General features: G+C 40.1%; 1 protein-coding gene across 5 annotated transcripts in view; it reads left to right on the forward strand.

Moving 5' to 3' along the window:
- The first annotated feature begins 1,804 nt into the window (after window positions 1–1,804).
- The window catches only part of GRAMD2B (GRAM domain containing 2B), a 71,213-nt gene continuing 45,569 nt past the window's right edge, over window positions 1,805–27,448 (forward strand). For 2 of the 5 annotated variants that reach the window (XM_030818389.1, XM_003259897.4), the window contains exon 1: window positions 1,853–2,354. In XM_030818389.1, the coding sequence (XP_030674249.1) occupies window positions 2,272–2,354 (83 nt within the window). In that variant the 5' untranslated portion in view covers window positions 1,853–2,271. Of the gene's footprint in view, window positions 2,355–14,646; window positions 14,692–27,448 lie in introns of those variants that run through there. The other 3 variants (XM_003259899.4, XM_030818383.1, XM_030818392.1) reach the window with 3 other exon arrangements.

Genomic DNA, 27,448 nt, shown 5'->3' on the forward strand with positions numbered 1-27,448 from the left:
GAGTCCTCATCCAGAGTTTGGGAAATTGACAACCTCATCTCTGTTCCAAACCTATCCCTATCCTGAGGAGGGTGGGGACCTCGAGCAAAGATGTAGAGGTGAAGGCATCAGGAATGTCCCCAAGAAGAGACAACTATGGGCACCAAGGAGACAGCCTTCAAGCTTTCAGGTCACCCAGCGCTTTCCCCATCCCACCTAGCACAGCTCCTATAGCAAAGCAGTCAGTGGTCAGGAAGAAAAAAGAGAGAGAGGCCTGACTAAGCCAACTCTTCTAGAATTTATGTAAGCTTTTTTCTTTACTTATTTTTCAAATGTCACAAGCATCAATTTTGGAGCAAGCAGGCTACAAAAAGATGATTTTATTCTCTCAGCCTAATGATACATATGTAAAAAGAGAAGGAATAAGAAAACTTTGGAAAGAACCTGCACCTCCAAAATGTTTGAAGTTATTTAGGTTAGGTGTTTTACACACACGTACACCCTACAAACATACATACATACATGTACATACTATGGTTGTATAGTCTTTGTAATACTCTTAAATCTAAACTTTATTTTAAAAGAAAAATGAAGGACTTGCAGCCCCAGAACATAGTTAGTGGTTTTTTCCCAGGCATGTCATGCTCTACTGTTGCCACTTGTAATTGCTTTGAAGTCAAGTCAGGCTTCCAATAATAACGTTTTATATTAATTATTCTAATTGTCAACTACTCCATAGCAAATTAGAAAACCACCAACACAAATGTTATTTGCTATAACAAGTCAATGTTTATATAAGCTTGCCCAACCTGCAGCCCAGAACAGCTTTGAATATAGCCCAATACAAATTCATAAACTGTCTTATAACATTGTGACATTTATGCACGGAATTTTTTTTTTTTTGAGACAGGGCCTCACTCCGTCACCCAGACTGGAGTGCAGTGGTGCATCTTGGCCCACCACGACCTCCACCTCCCAGGCTCAAGCGATTCTCCTGCCTCAGCCTCCCAAATAGCTGGGATTACAGGCGCCTGTGCCACCTCACCCAGCTAATTTTTGTATTTTTAGTAGAGATGGAGTTTCACTATGTTGGCCATGCCAGTCTCGAACTCCTGACCTCAAATGATCCACCCGCCTCGGCCTCCCAAACTGCTGGGATTACAGGTGTGAGCCACCATGCCCGGCCCCTGCACAGACCTTTTTAAAAGCTTATTATCTATCCTTAGTGTATTTTATGTGTGGCCCAAGACAGTTCGTCTTCTTCCAGTGTGGCCCAGGGAAGCCAAAAGATTGGACACCCCTGGTTGAGAACAATGCCTGGAACTTGGTAGCTCTCAAAAGTTTGTTCAATGAATGAATGAACGGATGCTTCCCATGCAAAACCTTAGAACAGGCAAATCAAAATGTCACCAAAAGGTGGGAAGAAGAGGCATTCACGGTACTGGTTGAGTGCAGAGTAAATAAGGTACTTGCACAACTATGGGCAACAAAGAGACGGCTTGGGAATTATCAAACACCAATTTTGATTTTGATGAGAACAGTCATAACCCAATATTTGAAGATTTTGATGGTTGCTTCTTCTTTTCCCCTCTAACCGCCCCCACCCCCAGAACGATGAAGGGTTAACCAAAACACCACCAAAGGCAACTACTTATTACCTTTGTTATTCCCACATAAAAAATTGAGCAGACCTATTGTTTAAGCAGAAGAGGCAGTCCCTCAATGAAGCAATATCCTGTTTGAATAATTTAGGACGGGGCATAGGCCAGCCCACACAGCGCATTTGTGTGACAGGGCGTCCCACTCAGAGGTCTCTATTTCCGGTATCTAGAGCCGGCTGCCCTCTTTAAAAATCCCCCTGTTACAGTCGGGATAGAAAACAAAAAGGCTAATTTACCAGGAGGCTAAACGGATTGTGCCTTCTTAGGCAAAAGTTCCACCTGCTTGGCCAATTAGCTTCCTCTCCCGAAAGACTCGTTCAACAGGTTTCCTTTTTCTCTTCTCTGCCTCCTGGGTTGGGGAAAGAGGCTGTCACTTCGCTTCGACCCTCCCCTTCCCTCCCTCTCGGCTCTTCCACACTGGGTCGGACCAATCGCGCCCGCTCCGACGTGTCCAGGTCCGCGGCCCCGAGAGCTTGGCGCGGGCGGCCCGGCCTGGATGCGCGGGGCGGAGGGTGCAGGGGAGGGCACGGCGCCGCTTGCTTGGCCGGCGCACCGGAACCTAGAAGCCGGGAAGAGCCGGGGGAGAGCCAGGCGCGCGGAAGTCTGAAGGTGCCCTCCAGACACGGCCCCGATGACTGAACTACAGCAAGATGTGGAAGACACAAAGCCTGCGAAAGTGCTCGGGAAGAGGGAGAGCAAACTTGGCTCAGCCCAGTGAGTATTCTCAGCTGGGACCCATCCAAGATGGGAGGAGCGCAGCCTAAACTTCTCTGCCCCGGGACGCGTTTTGGGTGGATGCGGATTTCTGGAGTTCCTACATGGGCAATCTTGTGGTGCTCTCTCTCTCTGTCTCTCTCTCACTCTCTCTGTCTGTCTAGATATTCAGTTAAGGAGATGGTTTAGATTGATTGAAAAGTCTACTGTAGGATTTAAACAAATTCTCTTAATTCAAAACTCACTGGATGTTGGGAAAATAATTTTGTAGAAAATAAGCCTAACCACATTGAAGCTCAAAGTCCCAACACAGCCCTTCATTTAGAATGACCATTTTCACAAATTCATTTTAGTTCAGCAAATAATTGAGTACCTACTTGTTCAATAACGATGGGCAATACAAGGATAAATGTTATTTTGGATCTGCCCTTCTGGAACTTCAAGAGCAGAGTGGGGATGGGGGAGGCACAAATGAATATTACTGTACTTCAAGGGACTTTGGTGACCATTGCCACATTAAACACACAGACAAGGTATGATAAAGAGTTTAGCCTATAACTGAGTCTTCTCTACTGTTAAAATATTTATCTATTTTGCAGTCTTGGGTAAAATTGGTTTGGGAGGAGAGGTTGGTTGTTTTTTCCTACAAAGTGGTATTTTCTAAGCCTACTGAAGTCACTTCTAATTCAGTCTATGATTTTAGATACTAACCCTTCTGAGCTCTAAAAACTCTTGTTCAGGTATCAGGATATGAATAATTTAGGAAGGAGGGATATATATTATTATAAGGATATACTGATGTGATAATTCCACTTTGAAATCATTTTAAGTTGCCAAATTTTTGTGCTTAGAAACCCGGTCTAACTTCTGTTTTGAACTTCATAACTTAGATTATCACTAAGCTCAAAGTCTTGTTGAAGTCTGGGTGTCCCAATGGACATTTCTTCTAAGAGGATTAGAATGACTTGCTCCTCGCAATTTCCCTGCGTCCGTAACTGCACCCATGTAGGCCTCATCACCTAAAGCCTTAGCCTCCTAAGTAATAATAGCTGGCACTTACTGAGAATGCTTACTGTGTGACAGGGAGTGTGCTCAACACGTTAAATGCATTCTCACAAAGAATGAGGCAGGTGCTATTATTTCCATGTTGCAGATAAAAGCACTGAAGCTCTGAGAAGCTAAGCAGCTAGGCAGAGTCACACAGTTAATAAAAGAGCAGCCAGGATTCAAGCCCAGGTCTCCTAACTTTACAGCATGAACTTATAACCACTATGCTGTACACCGGTTCCTCTGTTCCAGAATCTATGATGGCCTTCCATGGCCTACTCTTAAAAATAGGCTCCTCTGCCAAGATTTTAAGATCCTTCATGATCTGGACCCACACAGACCATTGCAACCTCACTTCCTAATACTAGTCAGCATGCACATCTTTTATAGCCAAACAATCATACTAGCAGCCCTGTACTTAAAGGGGTGATATGCAGCACTCCCATGTTCATTGCAGATTACTCACAATAGCCAAGATATGAAATCAACCTAAGTGCCCATCAACAAATGAATGGATAAGAAAATGTGCTATATATACACAAGATACGAAATCAATCTAAGTGTCTATCAGTGGATAAATGGATAAGAAAATGTGGTATATATACACAATATTATTCAGCCTTTAAAAAGAAAGATCATTTGTGACATGGATGAACCTAGAGGACATATGTTAGGCAAAATAAGCCAGGAATAGAGAAACAAACACTGCATGATCTCACTTAAGTGTGACATCTAAAAAAGTTGACTCAGGCCAGGGACTGTGGCTCATGCCCATAATCCCAACACTTTGGGAGGCCGAGGCTGGAGGATCACTTGAGCCCAGGAGTTTAAGACCAGCCTGGGCAACAAAGTGAGACCCTGTCTCTACAGAAAAGAAAAAAAAAAAAGTTAAGCATGATGGCACACACCTGTGGTCCCAGCTACTCGGGAGGCTGAGGTGGGAGAGTCGCTTGAGCCCAGGCAGTTGAGCCTACAGTGAGCCATGTTCATGCAACCGCATTCCAGCCTGGACACAGAGTGAGACCCTGTCTCAAAACTAAAATTTAATTTAATTTAAAAATAAATTTAAAAGTTGGGATTCATAGAAATAGAGAGTAGAATGGTGGTTGCCAGGCGCTGGAAGGTGGAAAGGGTGGGGAAGGAGGGAATAGGGAGTTGATCAGAGGGTACAAAGTTTCAGTTAGACAGGAGGAATAAGTTTTGAGATCTATTGCACAGCAAGGTGATTAGTGAATAATAATGTGTTGTATATTTCAAAATAACTAAGAGTAAATTTCAAATGTCTCACCATAAAAAATGATAGGTAAGCAAGACCATAGGTATGTTGCTTGATTTAATCATGCCACATTATATACATATACCAAAACGTTACCTTGTACCCCATAAATATTAACAATTATGATTTGCCAATTAAAAATAATATTAATTTTAAAATAATTTAAAAATATATTTCTTATAAAATTCAAAAAAAGAAGTGATATGCAGAAGGAATAAGGAACTGGTATGCCAAACATAGGACCGAATGAATCCCCTTCTGTCTTCACTTTTCCTTGCGGCTATTCCTTTCCCCTCTCTCCTCTCTCTTCATCTGCTTCTAGAAATCAACTCAAGTTTTCCTTCATGTGAAGCCTTCCTTCATTACTGGCCATACTCATCTCTTCTTTACCAGTACTCACCTTGTACATATGTGGCTTCTGCCTCATAGAATTTAGCTGCTGTTATTATGACAATTAATTAACAATTAATGTTTATTGACAGTTTAGTTTGTACCAAGTACTGTTTCAAGTTGTTAACATATATTAATTCACCCACTAATCCAGTTGTATTAGTTATCTTTCCTCTAAATAGGTTGCAGACTCGGATTACATTTTTCCTTATTGAATTTCTCAGAGGGCCCAACCAACAGTCACTTTCGAGTACCATCTGTTGGTGAGCTGGGGAAGCTAAGACCCCAGACCCAGTAATTAAGATATACACTGTAATAGGTTTATAGCTGACATTCAGCTTGACTATATCAGGGGAAATTCTACGTTTAAAATTTTTCTTAATCACATTTCCTATCAGTAGTGGTTAGAATTTCTAGGTACGTTTACTTGCCCAAGAGCTGTGGCTAATTTGTTCATCTTTGTGCTAGAAGGTGAAGCTGCTGATACACTCATCACCAAACTGCATATTTGATTAAAAAATACAATGAACCCCTTTCTGGCCAAGAATAAGTACTTTAGCTGTATATTTCCTTTTGAGATCCTAATTTTCTCCACTTTTATTACCTTTTTCATTCTGAATTTTATGTTCCCAGTACTTTAACGGTCGTAGCATAGCCTGACTTTTTTTGACACACATTTTTTTTTCCTTCAAGAGGTCAGAATACGCTTGCTCTAACTTTTGTTTGTTTGTTTGTTTGTTATTTAAGTTCTGGGGTACCTGTGCACAACGTGCAGGTTTGTTACATAGGAATACATGTGCCATGTTGGTTTGCTGCACCCATCAACCCGTCATTTACGTTAGGTATTTCTCCTAATGCTATCCCTCTGCCAAACCCCTACCCTTGACATACATTTTATGAAACACACCTTTATTTCTTAAAGTTTCTTCTGGATCACATTTAGTAATATCCAGGTTACTTTTAATGAATTTCAACAAGTACCCAAAATGAATGCTGATATATTCTGAGCAAAAGTTATCTTGATTCATGTTTCAAATAATGAATTAAATTACATGTAATATCATTCAAACTGCAATTTGAATTTTTAACATTTGAACTTTAATAACTTGAGGTGTAAGAATTTTAGAAATGTGTCCAACTCCATATGTATGTAGGAAAAGGATAGATGTGGGCAACAAGGACATTTACCTTAAAAGGAAGCACTCCGGTATTATCAATAAAGGTTTGTTATTTTTAGTATATATTTTTACTTAAAATAGTGAATTCAAGTAAAAATAAATGACCTGCACTGGCAACATGTCTCATCTAAACTATCCATCTGTGTGCATGGCATGTTGGAGTACTTGACAAACAGAACACAGGTTGAAGTTGGGAACTGATCTTGAATTAGAAGCAAGAGAAATAAAGGCAAATAATTGTTGGACCTAACTCAGTTTCTTAGTGCTTACTTAATTCCAAACTTTGAAAACTCCCATTTAGCAAAAGAAGATTATCTCTCTATCTATGTATGTGTTTGCATATAATTTTTTTTTTTTAATTTCTAGGTCATCAGATCTGACAGGCTGAGCATTGTAGCTCACTATAATCCCAGCATTTTGGGAGGCCGAGGCAGGTGGATCACTTGAGGCCAAGAGTTTGAGATCAGCCTGGCCAACATGGTGAAACCCCGTCTCTACTATAAATACAAAAATTAACCAGGCGTGATGGCTCATGCCTGTAATCCCAACTACTAGGGAGGCTGAGGTGAAAGACCTGGGAGGCAGAGGTTGCAGTGAGCCAAGATCGTGGATCATGCCACTGCACTCCAGCCTGGGCAACATAACAAGATCCAGTTCACTTTTCATTATAAACTTTGGGGTAGGAAAGAATGATGTATAACATGTTTTAACATATATTAATTCACCCACTAATCCACTAAATATGGGCCTTCGATGTATGAAAACTCATATTTTAAAATGTTATACATATTATACTTATAAATTATATTAAACAAATTATATTAAAGTATAACACTCAATAGAGGAGTTTTAAAAAATGGAGAAAAATAAACAGTGTGTGTTCTGGTTTGAAAGGTTTGAAAAAAATATATAGTGAACCAAATCAGCTCTATGACTGGAGGTTAATGTCACAGAAAATGCTGATTTATCTGGGCGCAGTACATGAAGTAGTTAAGAAGGTAGGCTCTAGGAAACTAGCATTTGAATTCTGACTTTCCTGTCTCCTGCAGGTGTGACTCTGGCAAGTTACTCAGCACCTCTAAGTCTCTGTTTCATTATGTATAATGGGGAGTACTTAAGTCAGCAGTTTGATGCAGGCTTGCTTTGAAGTTTAAATGGGAAATGTAAGAACAGACACTTTTCAAAAGAAGACATATATACAGCCAACAATCATGAAAAAAAGCTCAACATCACTAATCATTAGAGAAATGCAAATCAAAACTACAATGAAATTCCATCTCACACCAGTCAGGATGGCAATTATTAAAAAGTCAAAAAAATAGCAGATGCTGGCAAGGTTGCAGAGAAAAAGGAATGCTTATACACTGTTGGTGGGGGTGTAAATTAGTTTGACTATCGTGGAAGACAGTGTGGCAATTCCTCAAATACCCAAAGACAGAAATACCATTCAACTCAGCAATCCCTTTACTGGGTATATACCCAGAGGAATATAAATTGTTCTTTTATAAAGACACATGCATGTGTATGTTCATTGCAGCACTATTCACAATAGCAAAGACATGGAATCAACCTAAATGCCCATCAATGGTAGACTGCATAAAGAAAATATGGTACATATACACCATGGAATACTATCCAGCCATAAAAATGAGATCACATCCTTTGCAGGGACATGAATGGAGCTGGAGGCCATTATCTTTAGCAAACAAACGCAGGAACAAAAAAACAAATACCGCATGTTCTCACTTATAAGTGGGAGTGAAATGATGAGAACACACGGACACATAGAGGGGAGCAACACACACTGGGATCTATTGGAGGGTGGAGGGTGGGAGGAGGGAGAAGATCATGAAAAATAACTAATGGGTACTAGGTTTAATACCTGAGTGACAAAATAATCTGTATAACAAACCCCCATGATACAAGTTTACCTGTATGACAAACCTGCATATGTACCCCTGAACTTAAAATCAATGTTAAAGAAAAAAGTAAAATAAAAAAGAAATGTACTTCACCTAGTGCCTACATATTATCAGCTCTCCATAAACTGTGGCTGTATTAGTCCTCACTTTTTAACATCTGGGACATGCTATGGGGTGGAGGTGGGAGGATGACATAAAATATAATTAAACTAAATGGTCAAACTTCAAAGAGGTCAAATGCTTACGGCAGCCTGCAACAATGTTCTATAAAGTGACCCTGAGGACTCTTGTGACAGCATGTGAGCATTTCTTTGAATCTAACCAGGTGTGTTGGTTTTTACTTTATGCTAAAAAGATCTCATGCCATGAGTATTTTGTGACCTTCCAGCTAATTTAAATATTGCTTACTAATTTGGTATTATACATCTGTTGTCCAATACTTCTATCCATCATCCACTGATTCCACATTCTGCTTCCTGGCACTGAGCTTTTTACCCATGGACTCTCAGCTTTAAACTGTTTCCATTTGCTAAACTTCAACAGAACTGTCCTTTAACACCTTTCTAATTTTTTAAATGCTCAGCTTTAGCCACTTTGCACATTTTCAAATGTAATAAAGCAAAGATCCTTGAGAGAGATTCCTCCTCAGCCACCTTAATGACTGCTTCTTTTTCCTTAAAGAGGAGTGTTTTATCCGAAGTTTGATTCGTTACCTTGAGAAGAGAAGCAGAACCAACTTAAACTACATTTCCTAAAGTAGACTAATTTACATTCCCTAAGATAGACATATGTAGCCGTCATTGGTCACTCCATGTGTGTCAAATGTTTCTGTATTTATAATGGACATGATGTCCCAAGATGCATAGTATTTGTAACAACTTTACTGAGATTTTACCTCATAAAATTTACCCATTTCCAGGTGTAATTCCATGACTCTTGGTAACATTACCAAGTGCTGCACCATCACCATAACCCAGTTTAAGAACATTTTCATCCCTCCAATGAGATCCCTCAGGTACATTTATTCTTAATCCTTATTTCAATTCCCAACCCCAGCTCTAGGCAATCACTACCTACTCCCTATCTCTATAAATCTGCCTTTTCTGGGCATTTCATAGAAATCTTTGTTCCACAGGCTTGATTTAAAGACAATTAGATTAGATCTTTTACTAAGCCTTTTACTCTATAAATATATGTCTTTTCACAAAGAAAAAGAAAAAAAGAAAGGGCTTTCATGTAGCAAGAGAAACAAGATTGTAAGCATCTTAAAGACAGGTCAGTGCCTTATACTTTGTAATAATGAACATCTGTTGAATGTTGACTAAGTGACATTCATACTTAAGATTTTGAAAACTTCCCAAACCACAACATCAAAGATAACTCAGGCTGTGATATTTGGGTACATTTTTTTACGACCTCTTAAAATTTTGCATCTAATATTTATTACTGGTTTTTTTAAGTGACAGAATTGGAACATAATCTTCCCATATGTGTTGATATTTTTTAAAGCAATACATTTATAAAGTCAGAAATTAAAACAATATAGATAGATACAAAATGAAAAATGGAGGCCTTCATCCTGTCTCCCACCTTATAGTTCCTTGTCTCAAAGTTAACACTTCCCAATGTTTTGGTCTTTTTTTCTTATGCTATTGTCATTTTAAGGCCGGAATCAAGTTTTTTGTTGATTAGTTTTCTTTTTTTTTTAGACTATCCAACTTTAGCCGACTATAAATGTGTTGAACTTGGCGACTTGAAGCATCTCGTGAGATTGTTATGATTAAGTGTGATCACACAGTATCTGCACACCATAGGAGAGCTCAATAAATGGCAGGCATTACTCTCAAATACTGTTTTTTCCAAGCTTCTTTGCAGAATAGTTATCCACCCATAAAATGAATTCATAGTTTTAACAGTAGTAAACAAACCCATTAGAATACAATCTTATGGTGATGACCTTAGCAAGGTAGACCCGCAGTGTTAAACAGAGGAATTGTGACTGAGCCATCCTGTCAATTCATTTTCTTAATCTCTTCTGTTCCTCTCTTCTAGTCTGGATGATCCTAGACAGACCCCCTAATTAGATGAGGTAGTGATATCTGGGCCACCCTCTGAACAATTCAATAGAGGGCACAATGGTGATGAGACCTGTTTTAAAAGGGAGGAGACCAAGGTGAGAGAAATGGAAATGTGAAGTTGGAGAAAGTGAGTAAAGAGATGAGGAGAAAACAGAAGGGAGTCGGGAAAAGAGAGGGGGAAATAATACTGAGTTATATTGAAAAGAGAAAGAAAAAAATTGGCTAATTTACCATTAACCTGCATAATCTTCCTCTTCTGCCCCGGAAGATATTCCTTCTCTTCCCTCTGTATTCTATTCTGTGTCTTGTCTCAGGCAATGAGATGGGGCATTGACATGCCTCTTCTTCCCTAACGGGGATTTTTGTTTTGTTTTGTTTTGTTTTTCAAGGCAGGGTCTCATTCTGTCACCCAGGAGTGCAGTGGCATGATCACAGCTCACTGCAGTCTCAACCTCTCTGGGCTCAGGTGGTCCTCCCACCTCAGCCTCCAGAGTAGCTGGGACTACAGGCATGCACCACCAGGCCTGGCTATTTTTCTTATTTTTTGTTGAGACAGGGTTTCACCATGTTACTCAGACTGGTTTTGAACTCCTGGCTTCAGGAGATTTGCCCACCTCAGCCTCCCAAAGTGCTGGGATTACAGGTGTGAGCCACCATGACCAGCCCTAGTGGAGATGTTGATCTGTGTATACATGTTGGTGTTTTCTTAAAGTCCATATATATCAGGTATATGATTATATCCATATTTGTTGTCTTTCACATTACGCCCAACTTGTGCAGTAAGTTAAAAACCAGGAAGAACCTCGGAAAAACAATATGCTAATTTTTGTGTCCTTTATAATAATGAAGGATTATTGTCTGAAAGCAGTTGTGTTTCTACAAATGATTCTGAAACCTTTAGTGTGTAGTGCTGTAAAATGTGTATTGTGAGTTGAATTGCTATATATCGATAGTGATGAAAAACTCAATTCATCATAACAACTTTTATTATCACTACATTGTTTCTATAATTCATTAGAAAATAACAACTCATTAGATCTATTTAATCCTTAAATATTGTGCAGGATGCTCTGTGTAATATACAGTGTGGTCCTCAAAGAGCCTACATTTAGTGTTAAGAATATATTTCTTTTCCTCCTGCTCTCCCTTCCTCCCTTAATAACAAAGTTCCATAGTATATATAAAGTTGGACTTGTTTTGATGTGAAGTTGGTAGATTTCTTAGGTGTGTTCTTGATTTGATCAGGGATCTTTTCTGAAAATTTTACAAAGAATCACAGCACCTTTTCTCAAATTCTAAAATCACAAAATATCAGACCTTGCATCAGAATAATAAATGGCATATGAGCTATAAGAGAAAAGCAGTATTTGACAGTTAATGATGAACAGAGAGATTTGAGTGAGTACTCAAGTGACATTTACTAAGTACTTTTGCACCGTGGGTACCATGCTAAGTGTCTTGAATATCACCCGGATGAAACACGTAAAGTCTTTGCCATAAGGAAAATGGAAGAGAGCGGAAAGGAATATTTTGTTTTGAGATTTGATCTTCTTTCAAAGAAGAAACTAAGTAGCTCCAGAAAATATATCAAAGCTTAGACAAGATGAAGTAATATCATTGCTATTCATTGGACACTATTCAAAGTGCTTTTACAGATATACATATAATAAGGTAGGTACTATTTTCATCACATTTTATATGTAGGAGAGACACAGTGACTTGCCCAAGTCATAACAGCTGTTAAAGTGTTGAAGCCAAAATAGAAAGGCAGGCAGTCTAAACTGAACCAGCTTCCTAAAATCACTGATTATACAACCTCACTAGATTTATGAAGGGCAAAGATGCAGAAGACAAAGTAACTCCCATTAAAGTCTGTGCATCCCTGCGTAGCTCTCTTAACTTTTGTACGTGTGTTTTCTAATCATAAAACAAAGACTTATTTCCATTCTACACCTCTAACATTGAAAGAATTTCTAATGCTCTGTAGAAGACAAGATTAGCTGTCAGTTGAGCACTTGTGCTTTCTCTGTATTGTTAAACACAGGTACCTCTTTGGATACTTGCATATTCATCTGTGCTCCAGCTTAGCAGTAGAGAAGTTCATTTTTTCGGTTGAAGCTCTACATCGTAATTGGCACAGCAGTCATTCATGGATTCCAATTTTTAAAAACCTAGATGGGTTCTTCTAGATGGGTTCTAGATGGGTTCTTCTTTGCACAAGTACAGAATGTTTCTATAAAGTGATGTGACTGATGTGTTTTAAAAGCATGTGAATGTTGTGTCTTTAAAAGTAGTCACCAAAGGAACCCAGGAACTTTTCCAACAATGCAGCAATTGCACAAAATCTTTTTGAAATTCTTCTTGTAGTGTTACTTTCAAAGCCTGGAGCCAATTCTTGGAATAGTCATAAGGTTGGCAAATCTTCTTCTTTTGAGAGTGAATTCAGGTTTTGAAAAACAACCTGGAGTTACTTGAAGCCAAATTTGGTGAATAAGAATAGTTTAAATATCTTTAAACTACTCTGTGGATAAGATCATTTTTTATCAAAGACAAGATGTGACTATAAAATAATAAGACTGAGTTTCTGGCAATACTTAACAAACTAATTTCTATACATCCAATTCAACATTTATTACTTTGTAACCACATTATGAAAATAGTAAAATTTTATAATTATTATTCTGTCCTAAATTCATTTTTCAGTGTTTTTAATATACTCAAGTAGGTGTTGGTATGTCATAAGTATTAAAAATTACTTTTAAATTAAAAAAATTTTTTTTAAATGTCCATGAGCTTAGGCAGTGAAAGTTCAGCTATCACAGTCTTCTTGTACTGGCTTCTACTCTATTGTACATTATGGTAATTTGTATAGAAACCACACTTTTTCAAACCCCCTCCTCATATTCTAAATGGCCTTTCACTGTCTACAGGACACTACTCTTGACTTTCCCACATGATAGTTATCAATTTTGTTTGTTTGTTTTGTTTTGTTTTGTTTTGAGACAGTCTTGCTCTGTCGCCCAGGCTGGAGTGCAGTGGCGCGATCTCGGCTCACTGCAAGCTCCGCCTCCCAGGTTCACGCCATTCTCCTGCCTCAGCCTCCCGAGTAGCTGGGACTACAGGCGCCCGCCACCACGCCCGGCTAATTTTTTGTATTTTTAGTAGAGATGGAGTTTCACCGCGTTAGCCAGGATGGTCTTGATTTCCTGACCTCGTGATCCGCCCGCCTCAGCCTCCCAAAGTGCTGGGCTCACGGGCATGAACCACCACGCCCAGCCGATAATTATCAATTTTTAGCATTAAGCTTTCCATTTTTGTCTGGCACCTGATAGTTAACCTCTGTTAGCTGATTGGTTTACTCCCTGAGAAGTTCCTGAGCATACCTACGGACAAGCATATTCTCCTGTTCTTGACTTTGGGTCAGAATGGACTCATTAGCACAGCAGTGTTACACAACCATTTTATCTAAGATCTGAGTTTAACACTGTACTGTTCAGTAACTTTTATGTGCTATACCTTCACTCTTCTCTAATCCAAAGTAAGTAATTCAGCAAGCAGTTACCTAATGCTTACTCTGTGCAGGGAATACAAGGCTAAATGAGGTATCAGTGATGCCCTTTAAGAGCGTCCAGTCTGGGGAGAGGGGAACGGGATGCATACCCACATAAGTAATACCATGTGATAAGGATTCCACAGTAATTAAATGTTGTGAGGATAGAGATGTAGGCAATCTGTGAGATAAGAGGTGCTGCTTGAAGTGAGGTTGATGGACAAGGAAGAATGTGGCTTTAACGGGAGGGAGAAAATTATTTCAGGCAGAGGGAAGAACGAGGATAGGATACTTGAAAGTTTAAATGCATGTTTTTGATGGGCACTTAGGGGTCTTCTGTGGCGTGACTGGCTGGGGCTGGGAGGACTCTCAGGGAGAGCAGAAGGGGGAAGGACTCAGAGCCCCCCGTTAGGTGCCCCCTCTTGCTTTGCTCTTTCCTTCTTTTCCGGCTTTGGCCCTACTACTGACTCTTTGAAACTTTAGGGAAGTCGTTCTCCTCCTTGGTCTTCAGTTTCCTCCTCTGTAAAGAGAGAGGGCTGAATGACCTGATTTGTTAGATCCCTTCCAACCTGAAGAGTCTTTGAAGAAACTGCCCTACTTCTCTGCACTCTTCTGTAGTTTTTGTATAAAGAATTCTATTAGACTGAACAAACCAAGGAAAGCCTTTTTAATATGAATAGAGTCCTTGCTTTCTTATGTGGTTTGGCCTCTTTATTTTTATTTCCTTTTCTTTCCTTAGGTAAACATATACCTGTTTAAGGCAGGACTGCCGCTGGAACATACCTAAACTATCCTCTTACACGTTTATAGATACATATCAGCATTCACATTGCATCAGACAACCCCGCTTTGCCACAGTGCCTTCCGGACTGGTCACAGCAGAGAGGCCTAATGGGGTAATAAAATTTAAACCTATAATACAAATGGAGACCAAATTTATTATCAGTGGAGTTGCAAGCTTCTCCGATATACTTAATGTCTGAAAATAATCAAAGATTGTACTTAAATAGAGAATACAATTTTAGGTTAAAAAGCCCTTTTCCTCAGAAATGAAATTGGGAATACCTAAGAGATACCAGTTTCCCATTTCAACTTAATAATAATACTAGCATTTTAATTTACTTTATATTCATTTAAGTACTTATATTTCCATAATAATTGAATTTAATGCACATTTTTTGAGGACCTACTATTTTTAGACATTATACTGTGTTATAGTTATTAGGATGTATTAGGCATGAACTGTGTCCCCTAGAACATCAGGCCTGGTGCAGTGACTCACACCTATAAACCCAGCACTTTGGGAGGCCGAGATGGGAGGATCACTAGAGGCCAGGAGTTTGAGGCCAGCCTGGGCAACATAGCAAGACCCTGCCTCTACCACAAATAATATAGAAATTAGACGGGTGCAGTGGTACAAGCCTATAGTTTCAGCTACTTGGAAGGCTGAGGTGGGAGGATCGCTTGAGCCCGGAAGTTCAAAGCTGTTGTGAGCTCTTATCATGCCACCGCACTTCAGCCTGAGGACCCTGTCTCTTAATTTGAAAAATAATAATAATAATTAGGTCAGGTTCACTATAATTTGAGCAATGTCTTACTATGACATTAACTATGAATTTCAATCTACTGTGCTATGTACAGGCATTTTTAAAAGAACAGTGGGGAAGAAACTAGCCCAGCATGGGGATTGAATGAAGGCCTCTTGGAAGAAATGATGATATCTGAGAGAAGTTTTGAAGGAGGAATAGGAGTCAGTTGCCTACTCTGCCAAAAAAAGACGGAAATCATTCTAACCGGAAAAAGTAGCCTAAAGTAAGACACAGTGATGTGAAACAGCCAGGTGACTATTAAGAATTAATATTACTAGAAGATAAAATGTATAAACCTGAAGGGCAGCACCTAAGGCAGAAGCAGTAGGATGGAGGAAGGTCCCAGAGGACATGTTTTTGTGATGAGAAGGAGGTCTGGTTTATCTATAAGGCATAGGGGCCACTGACAGGGCTTACCCAGGGATGTGATATAGCCAGGTTTGAGTTTTTTCGAGATAATGCTAGTGACAGTTGAAGATAGATTTGTTGGACAACAAAGCAGGAAGCAGGAATTAGCTGGCTGTAAAACAATCCAGGTGAGATGGGTAGGGGAGAGGGGAGAATGAGTGTGAGAAATTTTGAGGAAATAAAATTGGAAGGACCAGGTGATGGAATGGATTGATAGAGCAAGGAAGCCAGAATGACTTAGTTTTTCTCTTCAGAAAGGCTGTGTGGATTATGATGCCATTTCATTATGCCATGGAAGGGGATTTGGGGTATTAAAAAACGAGTTCCCTTTTTTAATAGTTGTGGGATAGAGTTTAGAGCTGGCAGATAGATTTGGCAACTGTTGGCCTATAGGTAAGAGTTAAAATCGTGAGAGTGGATCCAATTTCCCACTAAGAGGAGTAGGAAACTGAGGAGAGAACCTGAGAATGATTCTGTGTTGGGATGAAGGTCAAAAAAGGAAGAGGCCACAAAAGGTGATGGGGAATAAACAGCACAGCAGAGAATAAAACAAAACAAAAACAACCAAACAAAATAAAACAGAGGAACAGAATCATGAAAAAACAAACAAGGAAAGGAGAATCCCAAAAGATAGTAACCAGTGGCAAGTGCAACCAAGAGCAGCTACTAAACTGTCCTTGGCATTTGGAAATAGAGAAATCACCAGAGAACCTTTCCAAATAAATTTTAGTAGCACGATGAGCACGAGCGCCAGACTCTGTGGGCTGGGTAAATGGGAAGTGAGGAAGCCAGCATAGCCTGTGTAGACTTTACTGCCATTTCACATAATCCCTCACTGTCAATGCCTGGCTTGCCTCATGGCTCAGATTGGTGCATACTGGAATCTTCTTTGTCAATATGGCATCCTCATGTCCCCATGTCTGCCTGTAATCTCCTATCCATCCCTTGCCATTCTCACTACCTGTGCTTTTCAGCCTCAGAGAGAAGCATAAGCTCTTGATGTTTCCATGGTCTCCTAGCCTATCAGCCCCTTCTGGACTTATGTCCTAGGTGGCTCAGGAAGCTACGTAGGCTTTAAGAAGTTTGTCTGAGAAGTGAAGAAAAGAGAGAAAGGTAACTGGAGGAGCGAAGTCAATGAAAGGTTTTGTTTTTTAGGTGAGAGAGAGCCTTGTGAGCTCGTACATAACCTCGGAGAAACAGTCTGCAGAGAGGGAGAATATGAAGGGGCACACCGATAAGTGATAGAACAAGCCCAGAGGTGTCAGGAATGGGCTTGAACATGAGTAAGAGAGAGGCCTTGCCTTCCGAAAGTGGAGGAATGAATAGATGCAGTCGATGCAGATATAAGTAATTAGAGGTCTGGGGAGGAAATGTGGGTGCTCTCATATAATGACTTCAAGTTTCAGTTTTCTTAATGAAGTCATGACAAGGCCCCTTTCACCAAGAAGGATGAGCTGTGTTTCATCAGGGGCTTGAGGAACATGGAGAGTGTTTGAAATACAAGCTGACGAAATAAAACAGAATGTGCAGGCACCGTTGAGGGCCCAGCAAAAGGACTGATCCACAATAAAGACTGGTATTTTTTTCCCTACAGTGTGCTCAGAATCTTGGTATTAGAAGTTTAAAAGGCTGATTTGGGGATTTTATCTGAGTGGGCATAGCAGAACAATTAGCATGATTGGAAATTGAGGGTGAACAATCACATATATGGCCCGAGCTGCCTCAGGAAATAAGTCCAGAAGAGGCTGATTGACGAGAATATGGAAACATCAATAGCTGATGATTTTCTCTGAGGCTGAAACACACAGGTGGTGAGAATGGCAAGGGATGAGAATTGGAAGGATAGGAAATTACAGGCAGATATGGGGACATTAGAAATGACATATTGACAAAGAACATTCCTGTACACAACCGTCTGAGCCATGATGCAAGCCTGGTATTGACCACGAGGGATTATGTGAAATGTCAGTAAAGGTTGCTGGTGATAAGGCCATTATTACTGGATGCCACTCCGCCTACATGGACATTGAAGATTCCATGTGCCAAAGTCCTCAAGAAAGAAGTATGTCAGAGGATGAATGCAATAGGAACACTAAAGACAGTGGATCAAAAGTAACCTGCAAGAGGTTGGACTTTGCGTATGTTGAAATATATACATATTTCATATATGTCTATATGTTGAATATAGATAAAATTGATTGTTTCTTTGTTTTTTGGTTTTTTTTTTTTTTTTTTGAGACAGAGTCACTCTGTTGCCCAGGCTGAAGTGCAGTGGCACGATCTCGGCTCACTGCAACCTCTACCTCCTGGACTCAAGTGATTCTCATGCATCAGCCACCTGAGTAGCTGGGATTACAGGCACATGCCACCATGCCCAGCTAATTTTTATATTTTTGTAGAGACAGGGTTTCACCATGTTCACCAGGCTGATCTTGAACTCCTGACCTCAAGTGATCGTCCTGCCTCAGCTTCCCAAAGTGCTGGGATTACAGACACCGCACCTGGCCAAAATTGATTGTATTTTTAAAACTCAAGTGAACAAACACAAAAGCAAGTAGAAATAATAGTACTTAGTAAGTTGACTGATTATCAGAAAAATTATAAAAGTCAATGATATGGTTTGGCTGAGTCCCCACCCAAATCTCATCTTTACTGGAGCTCCCATAATCCCCACTTGTCATGGGAGGGAGCCAGTGGGAGGTAATTGAATCATGGGAGCAGGTTTTTCCCATGCTGTTCTCATGGTAGTGAATAAGTCTCATGAGAACTGATGGTTTTATAAAGGGCAGTTCCCCTGCACACGCTCTCTTGTCTGCCACCATGTAAGATGTGCCTTTGCTCCTCCTTCACCTTCCGCCATGGTTGTGAGGCCTCCCCAGTCATGTGGAATAGTGACTCCATTAAAACTCTTTTTTTTTTTATAAATTACCCAGTCTTGGGTGTTTCTTCATAGCAGTATGAAAATGGACTAATACAGTCAATTACCTTTCTTAACTAACAATAAAAAGTTAATAAAATAAATTGAAGAGTTACAGACTAGCATCCAAAAATGTAAAATACCCAGAAATCAATTTAATAAGACTTCAAGTAAAACAACACACATACTAAAGGAGAAAACTTGCATAAATGGAGTTTACCTTCCTCAAAAGGAAAACTTATAAAGTATTTCTTAAATGTATAAGTTTGCTGCAACTCCAAACAAAATCTCAGTGACTCTCTTGAGAAAACATTTCAGAATGATTCTAAAATTATTCTGAAAGATTGAAGCATTCAGAAATAGCCAGGTCAAATCTGAATAACAAAAAGATAGACCCATAGCTTATCATGATGAAGCTATCCTAATGACGGTTCGGAAGGAAATCCAAATATATCTGGAGGTATTTTCAAATCCATGGGGAAAAGATGGAACAACTGGTTAGCCATTTGGGAAAAACTAGAGCTAGAAATCTACTCCATTCCATAATTAAAATAAGCCCCTGATCAATCAAGTATTTAAACACAGAAAAAAAGAAGCCATAAAAGTACTAGAAGAAAACAAAAACTACTATATAATGTGGAAGTAGGAGGTCTTACAATGCATGGAATTAAACTCAGAAGTTATAAAGGCAAAGATTGATAAATTTAACCAAAATGAAAAAATTATGTGAGATAATAAAATAAGGCATTACAAAGGACCGTCAATTCTGTATTAGATTAATGAACTACACATTAACACAATGGTATATTTTATAGCATTCATGAAAGGTGGCATTTATCTGTAATCATGGGGGTAGAATAGTCTCAGGACTATCTTTGACTTTTTTTAATTGCATAAAACATGTATAAAATGATCCCATTATACAAAATTCTATATTGACATTTCTGTTTATTGAAATAGGCCTGCAAAAATGTTCCCCAAAATGTTAAAAATGATGATATTCTCTAAATTATCTAAATTATGTTTTCTTATTTTGTTTTTGTTTTTTTTTTCATGGTGTTGGTAATGTTTGAATTTTCTAGAATGAGCATGTATTATGGCAGAGGAAAAAATATTTAAAAAATTATATATTTTTTTTTCTTAAGCTTAAGATCCCCTACTTTGTAGAGGAGACAGATACGTTTTAGACATTAAAATACTGTTAGCTGGGTTTATCTGAAATGTAACAGCATGAAGACAACTTTGTAATGTTATAATCATTGTCCCTCAAATTAAGTCTCACGTCATACTGTGAAATTAGGTACACAGATGCATGTAGGCTCTGGGCTATGGATTGCTCCAAACTACAGACTGGGTCCTCATTTGTGCTGCAGAGGAAAGCAGGCTGTTTGCAACCATTTTCAGGATTGACTCAGGGCCCCCCTCCTCTACTTTGTCACCTTCACACTGTTTCAGTGATTATCTTCCTTGCCTTTTATAGCCTGAAAACTATGCAGGTGCTCAAAGGACAATCAGTAGGCTTCCAGCCTTTCTCCTCTTCTTCCCATACTCCTTCTCTTTATTTAGGCCATTTGATCATGCCATACAAGGGAGAGCTATAAATAATAATGCTGGCACACAGCAACATTTCACAAATTACCATTGCAATGGCTAGTCCTGATATAAGATTCTTTTTGCTAAAACAGATAATATAGTTTTAATTCTAATGAGCAGAGCTCCCCCATTGAGGATTTTTTTAGGAATATAGGAACCAGCTCGTTAGAGGTTCTTGATAAAATATACTTCTGAATTGCAGGCATTTCAATGGTAGACAGGAGACAGAACCTACCTGATAATTTTGACAACCTTAGATGGTCATAGGATTATATCTGCTGAAATCTGTGTTTCCTCACATTAAAAATTTTCAAATCAAATCAAAACACTTTTTTTCTGGCTAAAACAAATTTTTAAGTCTTGTTTTAGTGTATTTATGCATACTTTTTTATGTAAAAAAATCTATGAATGTTACTAAAGTCTCAAAACATCCTAAAAGGAATTATTATTCCTAATATGCCTATGAAGATACTTCAACAAGAAGGCTAACTATCCCACTGAATACCAGACAAAACAAAAGCAAAAACAGGATTTGAATTCAGCACATTAACCCACTAATTCCTAATCTCATCTTCACGTTCTTCACCCGAATATTTACATCAGTCATAATTTTGAAGCAAACTCATTCAAAACCCTCCCTAAAATGCTTTTTCTTTTCTTTTCTTTTTTTTTGAGATGGAGTCTCGCTCTGCCACCTAGGCTGGAGTGTAATGGTGTGATCTCAGCTCACTGCAACCTCTGCCTCTCGAGTTCAAGCAATTCTTCTGCCTCAGCCTCCCTAGTAGCCTAGGATCACAGGCGCCCACCACCACACCCAGCTAATTTTTGTATTTTTAGTAGAGATGGGGTTTCACCATGTTGGCCAGGCTGGTCTCAAACTCCTGACCTCAAATGATCCACCCGCCTCGGCCTCCCAAAGTGTTGGGATTACAGGCGTGAGCCACGACGCCCAGCCTAAAATGCTTTTTCTAATGTGTATTTACATGTATGCATTATAAAACTTCTAGATTTTTCTGTGAGCCCCCTGCTTAAAATCCCTCTCTAAATATTTCCTTGAAATCTGGTCTAGTTTAAGATACCACATACAACTGGTATCTCAAAATTAAATGTGGTCTCTATTACTTCTCTTCTTTAAAGATTTTTTTTAATTAAAATCTATGATTCTACAAAGCTCATTGTAGAAACCTTGACAAACACGGATCATAGCAAAAATTAAAATTTAAAAAACACCAGTAATTTCATTTCCCAAAGAAAACTAGATGTGGCCCATATTTTGATTTTGGATAATGTATCTAACTAATCATCCAAAATCCAAAATTACTAAGTATTTGGAAACTTCTTTCCTGAAGTAGCAATATAGACTGATCATTAATGGGGATTGCTTTTCCAGTAGTACTGATAAATTTACCGCTCTCTCCCAGCCCTCCTTAGAAGATTGCTGGATGAAAGTAACAATAGTAATTGACTGACTTCCCAGTTGGCCCAGTAATCTTGGCTTGGTTGACACTCAGCTCAGTAGTTCCAAGATTTTGGTGGGTATAAGATTTAAGTTTTTAAAAGGTCTGAAGTAGACCTAAGAAGTGCATTTTTACAAGCCCCATGCCTAAATGCTTCTGACATAGAAAGTTCTTAGGCCACAGTTTGAGAACCTCTAGTTTATGGAATTCACAGACTGATCTTTCAGAAACTGTATGGCTCAGGCGCACCTGAAATGACTTTTAATGGAAGAGAGGAAAATTCTTCAGCCTTATTCGTATTCTCACTCCTAGTTTTAGTGAGTGTTGTTTCAGTCTGTGTATTTCTCTGCAGAGCCAGTGTCCTATTAATTAGTTAAAAGAAAACAGGGCCCCTGCAGGCAAAACCCTGAGGCTTCAGAGTCCTCCCACATCCTCTTTCATTATCTCCCTTCCCTAGTGTCTTCAAAGACATCTTTGCCCAGTCACCTTCTGCTCTCCCCACAGAGATGTTGACATTGAACTTTCCCGCACAATAGTTTTCTGTCTTTTCTCAGTAAAACTGGCTTTCTCTCAGCTGTGGTGGAAAGACTCCATCAGTGACTTCATGCATGCATGTTGTTATATCCATAACAGAAAACAATGAGCTGTAAAAGATACAGAGGCCAGCTGCGTGCTGTGGCTCAGGCCTGTAATCCCAGCACCTTGGGAGGCTGAGGCAGGTGGATCGCCTGAGGTCAGGAGTTCGAGACCAGCCTGGCCAACATAGTGAAATGCTATCTCTAGTAAAAATACAAAAAATTAGCTGGATGTGGTGGCGGGCGCCTGTAATCCCAGCTACTAGGGAGGCTGAGGCAGAAGAATCACTTGAACCCAGGAGGCGGAGGTTGCAGTGAGCCAAGATCACGCCATTGCCCTGCAGCCTGGGCAAGAAGAGTGAAACTCCATCTCAAAAAAAAAGATAGGCCTTCCAGCACTCCACCACCACTACTACCACCACCACCAATCCTGGCCCACCTTTTCCAAAGAAGATTATTCCAAGAAAAAAATAGGTGAAGCACACTGTGGTAGGGGGCCAGGGTGGTGGCAAGAGAATTTATGGAATTTAAGGACAAGAGCCCTTCCCATTATCCCCCACTACTGAGCAAACCATACTGTGTAGATGTCTATCTGCCTTAAGAACAAGCTGGCCTTCTAGTTTAGAAAAGACATTTCTTCCATGCCCTCTCTAAGGTAACTTGCCTATTTGGTATCTGAAGCCATTCAAGGAGATGTTATGAATTATTGTTTTGTAAAAGCCGTTTCTTATGAACCGAATTCCATAGATTTTTTTGTTCTAAGAATTGGCAAGAACGTTTTGCAAGGATAAGGGGACAGGTGCCCTTTGAAGTATATGTTTATGATTGATCAGTTCAGAGAATCTAATACTTTTGAGAGCTGATTTTTGCACCTAGAATTCCATATTTTGTTTCAAACATACTGCTAATTTTTTAGATCTATACAGAATTGTTACAAAGCTTGTAAATTCTCCAAGATAAAAGAGCATGTTCATATGAAAACCCAGACAATCTTTTCTTTTCTTCTCCTCTTCAACTTTTATTTTTAGTTCCAGGGTACATGTGCAGGATGTGCAGGTTTGTTACATAGGTAAACGGGTGCCATGGTGGTTTGCTGCACAGATCAACCCATTGCCTAGGTATTAAGCCCAGCATCCATTAGCTATTCTTCCTGTGCTCTCCCTCCTACCTCTCCTGACAGGGCTTAGTGTGTGTTGTTCCCCTCCCTGTGTCCATGTGTTCTCATCATTCAGCCTCCACTTACGAGTGAGAACATACGGTGTTTGATTTTCTTTTCCTGCATTAGTTTGCCGAGAATGATAGCTTCCAGCTCCATCCATGTTCCTGCAAAGGACATGATCTCAGTCTTTTTTATGGATGCATAGTATTCCATGGTGTATATTTACCACATTTTCTTTATCCACTCTATCATTGATGGGCATTTGGGTTGATTCCATGACTTTGCTATTGTGAATAGTGCTGCAGTGAACATACTTGTGCCTGTATCTTCATAACAGAAAGATTTCTGTTCCTTTGGGTACATACCCAGTAATGGGATTACTGGATCAAATGGTATTTCTGCCTCTAGGTCTTTAAGGAATTGCCACACTGTCTTCCACAATAATTGAACTAATTTCCACTCCCACCAACAATGTAAAAATGTTCCTTTTTCTCTGCAGCCTTGCCAGCATCTGTTTTTTCTTCACTTTTTAATAATCGCCATTCTGACTGGTGTGAGATGGTATCTCATTGTGGTTTTGATTTGTATTTCTCTAATGATCAGTGATATTGAGCATTTTTTCATATGCAAAACCCAGACAATCTTGAGGGCCAGCACAGCCTGAGGACTTGCTGACACAAAGTATTGATTGGCCAGAGGAAGTGGGCAGCCTGGCTATCACATCACTCCATGTCTGCTGCTGCTCAGGTTTCTCTCACTGTCTCTTGGGTATGTGGTGGGGGGGTAGGTGGTGAGGAGAGGGTGGGAGGGCAGATTAAAGAGGAGCAGCTGCAGCCTGAGGCACAGACAGGATGCAGAGTGACTCCATCATCCCACCCAGAGTCATGGACACACACCCACTTCGATACATTCTGTTCACAACCATAATTCCTTTCGTGCTGATTCGAGTCATTGGGAGTCTCTCTTCTTCAGCTTCAAGAGAGCCGAATCTGACTCAGGTGTTGAGATTGGGGAATGGCATTTCCATTTCTTCCTCTTTCCAGTATAGCCAGATCAGGAAGGAACCTGGTACCTGGTGATGTCAAAGTAGGTAGCTCCTACTGCTGTGCTAGCAAGAGCCATGTGGACTAGTGTGAGAACAGGAACTCTCCCAAGTCCCCTGCTGGGTAACCAGATACCCAACAGTGCGCCTAGAGATGCTTTAGTTCACTCCAATCCTAAATACTACTACATCGTGCTAATAGTTTCCCTGAAAAACAGCCACATTTCACTCCTTTTTTAAAAATCAATTACAATTTTTAGTCTTAAGATTTGATACTGGTACTGTGTTTATTTTTTCAAAGAATCTTTATCTTCTAGAGTTACACACTGCAATAGTTACAGATGAAAAGATAATGTGGTCTGGGATTTGTCTCAAAACCAGTAGGAGGTAGGAGTGCTGGGCTACAGGTATATAGATAAAACAAGATTGCCTTGTTTATACTATTCTATCTATTTTGTACATGTTTTATATGTTATAAAATGTTCATAGCAAGTGGTTTAAACTTCAAAAATCATTTCTGAAAATAAGTAGATACCCTTATTTACTCAGCTGTGCTATAAATTTCATATTAACCCCCTAAAACTAGACCAGTCTGAGTGTTTCTAATAAAATCCAGCAGTAACCGTGACTGATTTTAAAACATTCACTGCTTCTCTTATCAACAATGCCTAGCTTCATTGGTCATGTAGAAAATGCATACATTCCCCAAGCTTTTAAAAATTAAAAAAAAAAAAAAAACCTGTGTGTTCTCAATTTGAGTAAGGTGTCACGGAGAGCAGCTCTGTGATGCAGGCTGTGGGAGGAGGATCTGGTGTGGAGGCGAGGAAACTGGGGCCCTTACTAAGACACTGAAATATGATAAACATCCTTATGAAGATGCCACTCCCAGAAACTGGGACTTGAGCTACTCTTAGGAAGCCACAGACCATGGAATACAGATTCTTCTCCTGGAAACTTCTTCATTTCCAAGAAGGCATAAAATGAAGGAAAGCAATCCCGTTTCCTTTCCGTTTCTTGGAATCTAATATCTAAGCATTGCCCTTTAAACTCTAGCAAAGTAAAGCAAACTAAGGCATGTCGGCCACTCCCAGCAGTAGTTATGAGATCATTTGGCCTCAGTAACTAGGCAGACTCCACTACCTTTCACCTAGTTTAGTGGGAAGAAATGGTAAAGCTTCCTCGATGGAAATGTTCCTTCTTTAGCCATAACCTTCACAGGATCCATCTGTCTAATCTTTGTCTGAAGGAACTGGAAGGGCAGGTGGTTGCCTCACCAAAAGCACCCTCAGTAGTTTAGTCTACTGAACTATGGGGGGTTGTTCCAGAAGAGGATCCAAACCCCAGCAGAAAACTCCTGGCCTTTCCCATGCCAGTCTTCCCAAGCCCAGGAATTCCAAGTGAAGTACATCCATTCCTATTGCTATTTATGCTGTCTGGTATAGCCAGAATGGGCCCTGGGCTAGAAATCAGAAAGCCTAGGCCGGGCGCGGTGGCTCACGCCTATAATCCCAGCACTTTGGGGGGCCAAGGCGGGCAGATCATGAGGTCAGGTGATTGAGACCATCTTGGATAACACGGTGAAACCCCGTCTCTACTAAAAAAATACAAAAAATTAGCCAGGCGTGGTGGCGGGCGCCTGTAGTCCCAGCTACTCAGGAGGCTGAGGCAGGAGAATGGCGTGAACCCGGGAGGCGCAGCTTGCGGTGAGCCAAAATCGTGCCACTGCACTCCAGCCTGGGCGACAGAGCAAGACTGTCTCAAAAAAAAAAAAGAAAGAAATCAGAAAACCTGGCCTTTACAGCTGATTTAAGGAACATGAAGTCCTTAAGGTAAATGAATTGAACCCCTTTGTGGGGATACAGAGATGTGAAAAGACCAGGATCCTGCCCTCCAGAGGCATATGGTCAAAGCAGGGCAAAGACAAGTAAACAGCCCATTTATAATTTTTTTTTTTTTTTTTTTTTTTTGAAAAAGAGTCTCACTCTGTTACCCAGGTTGGAGCACAGTGTGGCATGATCTCAGCTTACTGCAACCTCCGCCTCCCAGGTTCAAGCAATTCTTCTGCCTCAGCCTCCCAAGTAGGTGGGATTACAGGCATGCACTACCACACCCAGCTAATTTTTGTATTTTTAGTAGAGAAAGGGTTTCACTGACCAGGCTGGTCTCAAACTCCTGACCTCAAGTAACCCACCAGCCTCAGCTTCTCAAAGTGCTGGGATTATAGGTGTGAGCCACAGCACCTGACCCCATTTATAATTTTTAAATAAACCACATACTAAAGTGATACGTTGCCATGACAGTCACAGGGCACTGGAAAGGAGCACAAAGAAGAAGAGGTCAGTCCTTAGGACCTAGAGGGGGTTGGGGAAGTTGCCAGGTAGGAGGTGACCCCATCAAGAGCTAAATCTTGAAAGATAAACAGTGCTTGCAAGGGACCACAGAGAAGGCATGGCAGCCCAGGAGGAGGGTGCTTGGGGGCAGCAATGACAAGAGGTTCAAAGCCAGAAAGGGAGGCTTCACATTGCAGACCTGTTTTCTGTACTCATCTTCAGCTTTATCCTGTAGGCAATGGAGAACCAAAGGGGTTTTAAAGGAGGAGAAGGAATGATATGATCATATTTGGGCTTTACAAAGATCACAGAGCACAGTGATCTTCCATATAGATGGAAGGAGGAGGGGTCACGCATAACTCAAATGAGGTAGGGAGGTATAGTGGTCCAGGCAGGAGGCATTAAGGACCCTAGCTAAGCCAACTGAATGAGGGAAAGAAAAAGAGGGGACTTAACTGGAAAATATTAAGGAGGTAAAGTCTACAGTTCTTGGTGTCTGACTGGGCTTGGAAAGAGAAGGCTAGTCATAGTATGAGAGTAATAGAGGCTTCAGTCACCAAGATTGGAGTTGTGTGGGCCCTCA

Source organism: Nomascus leucogenys, chromosome 2 (assembly GCF_006542625.1).
Source record: "Nomascus leucogenys isolate Asia chromosome 2, Asia_NLE_v1, whole genome shotgun sequence".
NCBI classification, from domain to species: domain Eukaryota; kingdom Metazoa; phylum Chordata; class Mammalia; order Primates; family Hylobatidae; genus Nomascus; species Nomascus leucogenys.